The sequence below is a fragment of the Nomascus leucogenys genome, chromosome 11 (genome assembly GCF_006542625.1).
Source record: "Nomascus leucogenys isolate Asia chromosome 11, Asia_NLE_v1, whole genome shotgun sequence".
Lineage (NCBI taxonomy): Eukaryota > Metazoa > Chordata > Mammalia > Primates > Hylobatidae > Nomascus > Nomascus leucogenys.
In genome coordinates this window covers 88,711,069-88,724,076 of record NC_044391.1, presented here as the reverse complement: position 1 = coordinate 88,724,076, position 13,008 = coordinate 88,711,069, and the positions used below count along the sequence as shown (strand labels likewise).

At 38.0% G+C, this 13,008-nt stretch overlaps 1 protein-coding gene across 2 annotated transcripts in view; it reads left to right on the top strand.

The window, feature by feature from the left end:
- The window catches only part of WDR49 (WD repeat domain 49), a 174,344-nt gene that overhangs the window by 31,789 nt on the left and 129,547 nt on the right, over nt 1–13,008 (top strand). For both annotated transcript variants that reach the window (XM_030822787.1, XM_030822786.1), the window contains exons 4-5: nt 1,807–1,983; nt 2,847–3,021. In XM_030822787.1, coding sequence (XP_030678647.1) covers nt 1,807–1,983; nt 2,847–3,021 — 352 coding nt within the window. The remainder of the gene's footprint in view (nt 1–1,806; nt 1,984–2,846; nt 3,022–13,008) is intronic.

Sequence of the window (13,008 nt, the reverse complement as noted above, 5' to 3'; positions counted from 1 at the left end):
ACTAATTTCTTGGCATATAATTATTTTATTATCTTACTAATACTTTTTTATTTCTGCAATGTTGATGGTACTGTCCACTCTTTTATTTCTGATTTTAATAATTTATATCATCTCTTTTTTTCTTGGTTAGTCTAGCTAAGATTTTGCTAATTTTGTTTATCTTTTCAAAGAACTAATTTGATTTCATTGTTTTTCTCTATTGCTTTTTCATTCTCTGTTTTATTTCTGTACTAATTTTTATTTTTTTCTTCCCTCTGCTGGCTTTGGGTTTAGGTTGCTCTTCTTTTTCTGGTTTCTTAAGATGGAAAGTTAGGTTATGATTTCAGAATTTTTTTTTAGATTGATGTTTGCAAATATAAATTTTACTCTAGACATTGCTTTTACTGTGTGCCATAAGTTTTTTGTATGTTGTGTTTTTGTTTTCATTCATCTGAATGTATTTTCTCATGTCTTTTGTGATTTCTTCTTTGACCCATTGGTTACTTAGAAGTGTGTTGTTTTATTTCCATGTAGATGTGAATTTCCCAAATTTTATTTTGTTGAATGAAACTTCTAATTTCATTCCATTGTGTTTGGAGAATATAATTTATATAATTTCAAATCTTTTAAATGTATTGAGATTTGCTTTATCACCTAATATATGGTCTACTCTCGAGAAAGTGCCATGTGCACTTGAGAAGAAATGCATCCTGCTGACGTTGGAATGGAGTGTTCTTTAGACACACATTAGATCTAGTTGGTTTATAGTGTTTGTCAAGTCTTCATTTTCTTACTGATCTTCAGCTCAGTTGTTCTATCCATCATTGAAAGTAGAGTATTGAAATATCCAACTGTTATTATTGAAATGGCTACTCTGTCTTCAATAATTTTAGTTTTTGCTTCTGTATTATGGGGCTGTATTGTTAGAAAAATGGCAGATGTAAATCTTACCTTTTCAGTAATTATATCAATGGACTAACAACTCCAATTAAAGGGCAAAGATTGGCAGAATGGTGATTTTAATAATTTATGCATGTTTCTTAAAATTCTCTATTTGATGAGACATCATTCTCATTTGTTTCTTTCTTTTTTTTTTTTAAAGATGGGAGTCTCACTATGTTGCCCAGGCTGTTCTTGAACTCCTGGCCTCAAGCAATCCTCCTGCATTGGCCTCTCAAAGTGGTGGGATTACAGGCATGAGCCATCACACCCAGCCACATACTTTCCTTTACTTCTTTAGATCTTGGTTTGTTTAGTTGTTTGAACATATGTATAATAGTTGAATTGAAGTCTTTTTCTAGTAAATCCAATGTGTGCATCTCCACAGAGGCATTTTCTATTGACTTATTTTTATGTTGTTAAATATTTTCCCCTTTCTAAAATAGCCTTTAGGATTTTCTCTGACTTTGGATAAAGCTACTTATAGAGTCTGTATCAAATGATTTCCATGAAAGTCTCTACTTGCATCATAAAACATGGTTTGTAAAGTTTCTGGTATGATTGTATGTTGCTATATCTCTGTGCCTTAGTCTCTCCTATGTGATTAGTGGTCTAGTCTCCCATGGATGGGGATGTTGGTGACTGTGTGGAATAGGGATAGGAAATAAAGCATGTTCAAATGCCTCTAATAGGAAAAGTTTCTTCTTGACTAGATTCCACAGTTAGGATAAAGTACATTTGTGCCACTGTTCTTTACTTCTGTAATACTGTTAAGGATCCTCAGAGAACAAAGTCTGATTTGGCAATTAGAGTGGCATGTCTGCTTTGCATATTAATTGTGCTAAATCCATCAGAATTACTTTCTGATTTTCTACTCTGCTACTTTAGATAGCAGTGGCTTTTACAAGTAAAGAGATTTGTTTCTATGATCTGCTGTCCAAAGAAGAATTTGCTTGCCAATACAAACTCCAAGGCCTTAAAGGAACACCAATTTGCATGGATTATTGGTATGATCCTCTTGATGCCAATGAATCAATTCTTTCTTTTGGGGATATAACTGGAAAGGTAAGTGAGGGTAGATTAAGATTGAATACTATGGATTTAATCATCAAACTGTAGTTTAAAATAGAAATTAAAATGCAATGAGTGTGACCTCCAAATTTAATTACATTATGGATTATATGCACATTGGACACGGAAGAGATGGATTAGGTCACAGTTTGTCTTCTTGTTTACAAAAACAAATCTTAATTGTGTGTGTGAGTTTGTTTGTTTTTTTGGTCTGTGTATAGTCTCACTTTTCTCATTTAGAAAAAAAGATCTTGCTAACCTTTTTCACCATAGGATGCTTAATTTATTAGATCCCAATATGAATAAATGTTTAATATTAAGTGATTACATTTATCCCTCGAAATGCTTTCAAATTTATTGTTCTGATTTTCCTACATAGAGTATTGGGTTTCTCAGTACCAATTTCCTAGCGAGTGCTCATTGCCTGTATCATATAACAAAAGGATTAGAGAGGGCAGCTCTGAAACCTAGATATTGGATACAATGATTTCGTCTTCCTATCAAATTTCACCCAAACTATGAAAAATTATTACTTACTGAATGAAACTAGAATATGTCTGTGACCTCTGAAGTAGGCTAATTTGAACAATTTCCTTTTGTAATTGTGAAAGCTTTTCATTCTTACTATTTTAACGACAAATGTGTCTTAAAAACAAGTAAAAGACTGCCCTTTGGTAATTGTATCACCAAACTAATAATTGTTCTGTTTTTTAGTAAAACAGCCTGCATCCTTTAAATAATATTGGAGAAATTCTTATTAAGTTAATAGCTATTCCTTATTAAACTAAAATAACCTAGAATCTTCTTGCAACAATTATCCTGTCCATGATTGTTGTTCTTTCAATGTCTCTGTCAAGGTTCAAGCAATTGCTTTCACTGCAGCCTTGATTTCCCTGTTTGAACGGCCTGCTAGTGCATGTGAAGATGGAGAAGCCACCATGACCATTAACTGGGCAGAGCTGCTCTCTGGATGTCACAAGTGTTGCCATATATTAGAGCATAAACTTCATCAAGGAGATTGGGTCAGGCAAGGTATTGAATTTGAACAGTAATGAAAGTAAATGGTCACCTCCGACTTGTTCATTTATATTCTTTGATGAAAATGCTTCACACAAAACGTTTAAGTCTAGAAACCAATAATTGATTCTCTGGAGGTTGTGGCCTGGACTCTGCTATCCCTTAAATGCTAGCAGGGATTCTTTCTTTCTTTTTTTCCTTCTGAATTTATGCCTCATACAATTAATTCAGGCGACCAATGTGCTCAAGAAATCTTAAGAGAAAGGAAAACATTGTCATAGAATTCATTTAGCTTCAACTCAACTCTGATCCTAGCTAATCTCATCTAGTTACATTCAGGGCTGTTTAATAAAAGAATTTAACAAGTTCCCTCAAAACCATTCCTTTGTTTTCCTTATGTTCTCATGGGAAGCATATTAGTTTGACTGCCTTTAAAATTGAATTGTCTTAATTTTCTTTTCTTTTTTTTTGATGTAATGACTGAATTTCTTTAGAGTACTTGAGTGGCAGTTCTTTGTGTAATAAGACTATGTTATAAAATCAGCACTATAGAAAACCAGAACTTTCTTAAAACCTAGTCACCAATGAATTAGTTTCATAAAATATCTTAATTTTATATGATGGTTCAAGATTCAAATGTGCAATATCTGCACTAATATTTCTTTGTTTAGATACTAAGGAGTATGGTAATTTTCTCACTTCTAAATTGCTACATTAAAGAATGCCCACTGAAAAGAATGAAAATTAATAATCTCATTGCCTTTAATGAAATTTGATGAGATTAATGTTATTGGTCTCTTCCTAATATAGTTTGAAGAAGAGACAGTCAACATGGACCCCCCAACTGTTGGCTTTTATGGTATTTTTACCCTTTTTGGGTTTCAGAAGGTTGAAACTAATTCTTTAATGTAAGCCCACAGTAATAATTTCCCATGTGAGGAACTATATGCTCTGCATTTTTTCTTTGATATAAATCATACCATGCCTTTAGTACCTTCTATACATTTTTAAATTCTGCATGATATTAATTGCAGGAAAAACAGAAGATGACAGTTTTTGGTCATCTGCTAAGTGTGACAGGCACAAAATTATGTGTTAAGTTTTCATAACATGAAAATAAGAATCAGAGTATTAAAAATATACAGAATGGAGCTATTTCAGCTTCTTCTGAAAAACATTGTATTCTTTTATTTGTATTCATATTCATTTGTTCTTTAGATATATATGCCAAAGACTAGATTATAATAATAAAGTGATAGCTCTTGAAATTTACTCCCAGTAGGTTTTCTGAAATTTAATGTATTATTTGAGTCCATAACCTTAAAATAATATGAGTAAATACAGAGAAGCCTATAGAAAGCTGTCTTAGAAAGGGTTGGGGAGATAACAAGTAAGGCTTTTAAATTGTGATTGTCTTTTCCGATGATGTATTATATCTATATACTCTTCATGTTCAGGAAGAGAATGGGGAAGCTGTCACTGCAGACTCTGCCTCAATTTTATTTAAGGGTCCCAAAAAATCAACCATACCAATGAAGTAACCTATCAGATAGCATTTGTCTCTTAAGTTACTGGACAAGGATTGTTCTCTAGGTCAATGTTGATTTGCTACTTACCATGTGTCTATCATGTCATTCCTATCTTTGATTCCCACCTCTACTGACAAAAGAACGTGGGAATTCAGTTTAGTATTAGCAGTGGAGGTTCACGTTTATGACCTAAGGAATCCAATTTCACAGTTTCACAGTCTGGCCTCAAATCACTGCAAAGTAGGAATTGGCTACAGAGAAGTTTTACATATATATAAGGAACTATATATGTAATACAAATTAGATATATATATGTACATATATAGTTAAAAATCTTTGCTATCTTATTTGTATTATATATTTCTCAGTTCTTTGAATAAAAAAATTCATTATAATCAAGGAGATACTTTTTGAAACAACAACAGGAATACACACACACACATTTACTTGAAACAGTTTATTTGAATTATGGACTTGAGTGTCAATCAATCAACAATTATTTATTGATCTTTTATGTGTCTTAAAACGGTCTTAGGTATTTGGGACTATAGAAGGAAGATTAATTATAGACTCAACCCTCAGAAAACTTAATATCTGAAAGAAATAGAAACTAACACAAGTCACCTTATTAGAACATTGTTCAGTGGTACTGAAAATTAACTACTAAACCTTATAAACAAGATTTTGACTCCTAGAGTAGTTTTTAAGCCTGAAAAGCCATAAGAAAAAGCTTTAAGGATCAGTGGTGGTACTTGAAGGATGGATGAGGGAGAGAAAAAGAGATCATGGGCAACAAGAGCAAAATTAGACAAGCAGGCACAATGATGACAGAAGGAGAGGTAGACATGAATAGATCAGACACTGAATATTAGGGAAATAGAAACAAATAGGTCAAATGGGGACATAACGTTGGAAGACATTGGCCGTGAAACATCGAAGGCTTTTGAGGAAACTTGGACAGACCCAATGCAGACAGTATTTAGGAAAAGTTTATTTGGTAGTTTGTTCAGCATGGGTTGGAGGAGAAAGAAACTGCAATCAGACTGGCTAGTTAGAGGTTTTTGATTATTAGAAAATGGAAATGATAAAGAAAGGACAGAAACAGGCAGCTCTCTGAAGTAACCATCTTCAGGATTTGAGGTCTAAAAATGTGGAATGATAAGCCATCTTAGGACGTCTTATAGAACTTTCCATTTCCAGCTGGGGAATTTTTTATTCGAAGATTACAGATCCCCACCTGGCCCAATGCATAGACTCTTCCCAGCTCATCTTCTCCTCCAGAGGAGGATTCTTCATTCTGAGATACCCCAGATTCTGCAACCAAAGACAAGTCTTTCTTTAAAAAAAATGTTTTTAAAGGTTTGTTTCTTTGTTTGTTTGAGATGGACTTTCACTCACTCTGTCGCCCAGGCTGGAGTGCAGTGGTGCGATCTTGGCTCACTGCAACCTCTGCCTCCCAGGTTCACTGATTCTTGTGCCTCAGCCTCCCAAATAGCTGGGATTACTGGCATGTGCCACCATGCCTGGCTAATTTTTATATTTTTAGTAGAGACAGGGTTTCACCATGTTGACCAGGCTGGTCTTGAACTCCTGACCTCAAGTAATCTACTCATCTGGGCCTCTCACAGTGCTGGGATTATAGGTGTGAGCCACTGTGTCCAGCCTACCACAGAAGAGTCTTTCTTGCCAACATTTTTCCTGAAACATCCTTTATTTTTTGCCACTTCACCTTACATCAAACTCTTTATTTTGCCTCTTCCTCTGTCTAATTCAGATGGACTCTTCATTGCATTATTTGCAAGGTTCTCAATTTTGGCATTTCCCCTGGATTCTTCTTTAAAATATTGCTTTGCAATGCTGCCCACCCTGTGAACCAAACCTACCAATTTCTGTACCCACGTTAGAATTTGGGTCCTGCCTCTTACCTTTTCAAGCCTAGAAGGAAATTTGAATGCCTCACATGAAAATTACATTTACATATAAATGGAAATTAAATTGTCCTTCTTGGGGCAAGCACTGTATTCTTCATTCACCTTAGTATCCACTATAACACATAATACAATGTTTTATAAGATTTTCTTTTTATTGCTGATTTTAAGCCATTTGATTATGACATACCTTAGTTTTTCTTGGGGTGTGTGTATATGTGTGTATGTGTTTATACTGGTTAAAATTCATTAAAATTCTTGGATTTCTGGATCTGTAGTTTTCATTAAACGTGGACATTTTTCTATTGTTATTTGTTCAAAGTTTTCTTTCTTCTTTCTCTCTCTCTCTCTTTTTTTTAATAGGAATCCAGTTATTTGCCTTTCCAGAATTCTGTCCCACATTTTCTAGCTGCCTCATGGCCCTCTAACTCTAATCTTTGTTTCTCCAACTCTGGAGGTTGCTAGGCTCTGTGTGGTTTCCTGCTGTGTGCTAATAGTTTGGAAATTTCTTCCAAGAAAGTCAGAGCGATTGTAGGGCCCACTTCATTTGTTTCTCTTCTCTCAGGGTTCACAGTTCTACTTTGCCTATTGTCAAAATCTGAAAATATTGTTGCTAATATTTGTCCGGTTTTCTAGTTGTTTATGGCAGGAGATGAAAATCAGTCCTTGTTATGCCATCATGGCTGGAAGCAGAAATCCAGCACAACGCTTTTTAAATAGTGAATATATAATAAATGTTTGTTGATCATTTAGCCTCTTTCTTTTGTTGAGATCTTTCAGTCACCTTAACAACCCTTTACCAGCTGCAAGGATAGGAGCTTCTATGTGATATTCACCCAAAAAACATTTGCTAGGTAATTACTATGTAATAGGCACCATAATAAGCACTGGCATATTTCAGTTGAATTCTGTTATCTAGATCCATCCCAAGAAACTTAACTTCTAACATCCAACTAAGAAGATTTTTAAATAATCACTTCAAGGTTTATTATCATGTTCACTTTGAAGCACTCAAAACTAAGCAGCCAGTCAGTAACACTTAACAAAGTATCCTTCTGCACATGGTATTGTGTACTAGGAGCTCTGTGATAATTATTGTAGGGAACAATGGATAATTTATTTATCAAAGGATGCTGAAGTGAGTGTCTTGTTGAGATTGGTTAAGGGCAGAGAAGAACTGGCAGCTTATCTATTGGTGCTGAGAAACTGATCTGTATTTTAATATTAGTGTATGCCAAAATGAACTATCTGAAGTCCTGCGAAAGCATTACATTAATTTTCTTCTTCCTTTTTTCTTTTTTAAAGAATTTCGCTTGTGTCTCTAATTAATAATTCCTATTAGTTTCCTCTATGGGATTTTATGTTTTGATTGTGAGCAAAAACAGCCATCTTGTAATTTGACTTTGAAGGTCTTAGATAAATTATTGGGTGAATTTTATTGAAAAATATTTCAAAAGAAAAGAGAAATACCAAAAGAAACTATGGTTAATATTTGTAGAATTTCTTTTTATTTAAAAAAATGGAGAGCCAGGAGTGGTGGTCCACGCCTGTAGTCCTAGCATTTTAGGAGGCCAAGGTAGGTAGATTGTTTGAGCCTAGGAGTTTGAGACCAGCCTGAGCAACATGGTGAAACCCTGTCTCTATAAAAAACACAAAAATTAGCTGGGTGCGGTGGCATGGGCCTGTAGCCCTAGCTACCCGGGAGGCTAAGGGTGGGAGTGTGTCCAGAACTGGTAGGTTCTTGGTCTCACTGACTTCAAGAATGAAGCCGCGGACCCTCGTGGGGAGTGTTACAGTTCTAAAGGCGGCGTGTCCGGAGTTTGTTCCTTCTGATGTTCGGATGTGTTCGGAGTTTCTTCCTTCTGGTGGGTTCGTGGTCTCGCTGGCTCAGGAGTGAAGCTGCAGACCTTCTCAGTGAGTGTTACAGCTCTTAAGGCGGCACGTCTGGAGTTGTTCGTGCCTCCCGGTGGGCTCGTGGTCTCACTGGCTTCAGGAGTGAAGCTGCAGACCTTCGCAGTGAGTGTTAGAGCTCATAAAAGCAGTGTGGACCCAAAGATTGAGCAGTAGCAAGATTTATCACAAAGAGCGAAAGAGCAAAGCTTCCACAGTGTGGAAGGGGACCAGAGCAGGTTGCCACTGCTGGCTCGGGCAGCCTGCTTTTATTCTCTCATCTGGCCCCACTCACGTCCTGCTGATTGGTAGAGCCCAGTGGTCTGTTTTGACAGGGCGCTGATTGATGCATTTACCATCCCTGAGCTAGACATAAAAGTCCTCCAGGTCCCCATCAGCTCAGTTAGATACAGAGTATGGACACAAAGGTTCTCCAAGGCCCCACCAGAGCAGCTAGACACAGAGTGTCGCACCCACAAACCTCGAGCTAGTCACAGGGTGCTGATTGGTGCGTTTACAATCCCTGAGCTAGACATAAAGGTTCTCCACATCTCCATCAGACTCAGGAGCCCAGCTGGCTTCACTCAGTGGAACCCGCACCGGGGCTGCAGGTGGAGCTGCCCGCCAGTCCCGCGTGCCACGCGCTCGCACTTCTCAGCCCTTGGGTGGTTGATGGGACTGGGCGCTGTGGAGCAGGGGGTGGCGCTCGTCGGGGAGGCTCGGGCCGCACAGGAGCCCATGGAGGGGGTGGGAGGCTCAGGCATGGCGGGCTGCAGGTCCCGAGCCCTGCCCCGCAGGAAGGCAGCTAAGGTCCCGTGAGAAATCGAGTGCAGCGCCGGTGGGCTGGCACTGCTGGGGGACCCAGTACACCCTCCGCAGCAGCTGACCTGGGTGCTAAGCCCCTCACTGCCCAGGGCCGGCAGGGCCGGCCGGCTGCTCCGAGTGGGGGGGCCTGCCAAGCCCATGCCCACCCGGAACTCCAGCCGGCCCGCAAGCGCGGCGCGCAGCCCGGGTTCCCGCTCGCGCCTCTCCCTCCACACCTCCCTGCAAGCTGAGGGAGCCGGCTCCCGCCTTGGCCAGCCCAGAACGGGGCTCCCACAGTGCAGCGGTGGGCTGAAGGGCTCCTCAAGTGCCGCCAAAGTGGGAGGCCAGGCAGAGGAGGCTCTGAGAGCAAGCGAGGGCTGTGAGGACTGCCAGCATGCTGTCACCTCTCAGGAGGATCACCTGAGCCCAGGAGATTGAGGCTGCAGTGAGCCGTGATCACCGCTATACTCCTCAAATACCTCTGAAAGGTGAATATACTTCAGTCATAACCTATGAAAGAATGCCTTTTCTTAGATTTAGCAATAGACATTAGAAGCTTAAATATGACTTTCTGTTGTTGTTTGAAGCTCAGTTATTTCAATACAAGAAAAGACAGGAAGACTGAAATGAAGAGGAAGGCAGAAAGAGGAAAGGCAGGATGGATTCAAATGTAATATATGGGATTTGTAGTTGTTTTGGATTCTGCTCCTCTGTCTGCAAGACTTGCTCTTTCAAGAGCAAGCAACCAATGACTGTTTAATTTGGTATTCTCTTTACCCCAGTAACATGATTCAATATTCTTAAAACTCTTCATGAAATATTTTTGGTGATTTGTGTCTCAGGGTGAGGAGGGAATATACAATTGAGGAAAGAAAGAAACGCATGAGCAAATATGTTAATAATTTTTATTGAAGCTAAGGATAAAATATCTGTCAAAATGAAATGTCAAAGGAAAAACTCAGTTTCAGAAAGAAGAGTATTAACATACTGCTTTAAGATAAGGTTCAGATTTCTTATTTAAAACTTTGAAGGAGTAAATGTTTTCGTCTTCTCTGAGTGGTTCTGTGTCATATTTTAATGGAAAAATAATTACATTCTGAAATGCTTGTAAAGTAATTATAGAGGTTTTGTGTAATAGTGCTAAGATGTAAATGTCTCGAGTTTCAGAGAATTTTCCTTTTTAATAATTTCCTCCTCATATAGACAGTATCACTGGAAACCTTGGAAACTGTAGTCTGGGAATGCAGATATTGAAAGAATGAGGCCAGGTGGCTCATGCCTATAATCAGAGCAGTTTGGGAAGCTGAGGTGGGCGGATCATCTGAGGTCAGGAGTCCGAGACCAGCCTGGCCAACATGGTGAAACCACGTCTCTACTAAAAATAAAATTAGCCTAGTATGGTGGTGGGCGCTTGTAATCCCAGCTACTTGGGAGTCTGAGGCCTCAGAATTGCTTGAACCTGGGAGGTGGGGGTTGCAGTGAGCCGAGATTGTGCCATTGCCCACAGCACTCCAGCCTGGGCGAGAGAGTGAGACTCCATTGCGGGGCGGGGGAGAGGGGAACAAGAAAGAAAGAATGAGCATGAAATTGCCAGCAACAAAAATCATTGATATTTTATTGCATTGAAAATGTTTTCTGCCCTTTGACCAGGGCTAGAAGAAGATACAAAACAGTTTGAATCGTTAACAAAATCACTAATTGCTTTTTTTTTTTTTTTTTTTTTTTTGGAGACAGAGTCTTGCTCTGTCACCCAGGCTGCAGTGGCATGATCTCGGCTCATCGCAACTTCCATCTCCTGGGTTCAAGGGATTCTCCTGCCTCAGCCTCCCGAGTACCTGGGATTACAGGCATGTGCCACCATGCCCAGCTAATTTTTGTATTTCTAGTACAGACGGGGTTTCGCCATGTTAGCCAGGCTGGTCTCGAACTCCTGAACTCAGGTGATCCGCCTGCCTCAGCCTCCCAAACTGCTGGGATTACAGGTGTGAGCCACCACACCCGGCTGCTAATTGCTGCACTAATTAGTGGAACAAGTGCCAGAAAATTTAGAATACAGACTCCTCAGGGAAATCTTTATAATTGATAGGGACTAAGTTGGCAGAGAAGCCAGATTTAATATCTTGCTTGTGTGTGGCTCTACTTCCCTGCATCTAAATCAGTCTTCCAGACACTATCGAGTTAGCTAGACCACGCTGCCTTTCCTGCCAGTTCTGTCACTATGTTTAAAGCAGTTGAAATCCGCTGTGAGCAGTGGCCTTGGTTTGGGGAAAGGGCTCTATTTCCTACAGCTTGTTCTGTAGCATGATAGAAGAATAAGATTCATTTGTATCATGGACATGTGCCTACTTGGCATTTTGAAAAGTAATTGAATTAATTGCATTATTATTTTTAAATATGCTTAGCAGTGCTGAATTCTTATTTTAAAGATAGAATAGATACAGTTATACTTTATTTTTTAATTTAAATTTTTTTGTGTGGATACAGAGTAGGTGTATATATTTATGTGGTACATGAGATGTTTTGATATCAGCATAAAATGTGAAATAAGTACAACCTGGGGACTGGAGTATCCATCACCTCAAGCATTTACACTTTGATTTACAAACAATCCAATTACACTCTATAAGTTATTTTAAAATATAGAATTACATCATTATTGACTATAGTCACCCTGTCGTGCTATTAAACAATAGTCTTACTCTTTTCAAGTAAATTTTTTTGTAACAATCCTCACCTCCCTACTAGGCCCCCACTACTGTTCCCAGCCTTTGGTAACTATCCTTCCACTCTCTATGTTCATGAGTTCAATTGTTTTGATATTTGGATCCTACAAATAAGTGAGAACATGCAATGTTTGTCTTTTTGTGCCTGGCTGATTTTGCTTAACACAACAAGATTTCTTCCCAATTCAGTCTTGGTGGGTTGTATGCATCTAGGAATTTTTTCATTTCTTCTTGATTTGCCAACTTATTGGGATATAGTTGCTCATAGTAGCCATTAACGATCCTCTGAATTTCTGCAGTATCAGTAGTAATGTCTCCTTTTTCATTTCTGATTTTATTTATTTGGATATGCTCTCTTTTTTTCTTAGTCTGGCTAAAGCTTTGTCCTTTTAACTTTTCCAAAAATAAACTTTTCGTTTAATTAATCTTCTATATTTTTTTAATTTTATTTATTTCAGCTCTGATCTTTATTATTTCTTCTACTAATTTTGGGTTTGTTTTATTCTTGCTTTTCTAGTTCTTTAAGATGCATCATTGGATTGTTCATTTGAAGTATTTCCTTTTTTTTTTTTGATGAAGGCACTTTTAGCTATAAACTTCCCTCTTAGTACTGCTTTTACTGTATCCCATACGTGTGTAGTTTTTCTATTATCATTTGTTTCCAGTAATTTTTCAATTTCCTTCTTAATTTCTTCACTGACTCACTGGTAATTCAAGAGACTATTGTTTAATTTCTATGTATTTGTATAGTTTCCAGAATTACTCTTGTTATTAGTTTCTAGTTTTATTCATTGTGGTCAGAGAAAACACTTGATATTATTTCAATATTTTGAATGTCTTAAGATATATTTTGATACCTAACATATGGTATATCCTTGAGAATGATTCATGTGCTGAGGAAAAGAATGTGTATTCTGCAGCTCTTGGATGGAATATTGTGTAAATATCTATTGGATCCATTTGGTCCATAGTGTAGATTAAGTCCGATGTTTGTTGATTTTCTTTCCAGAAGTTCTGTCCAGTGCTGAAAGTGAGGTGTTGAGGTCTCCAGATATTATTGTATCGAGGCCTATCTCTCTCTTCAGCTCTAATAATATTTACCTTATGTATCAAATTGCTCCCATGGTA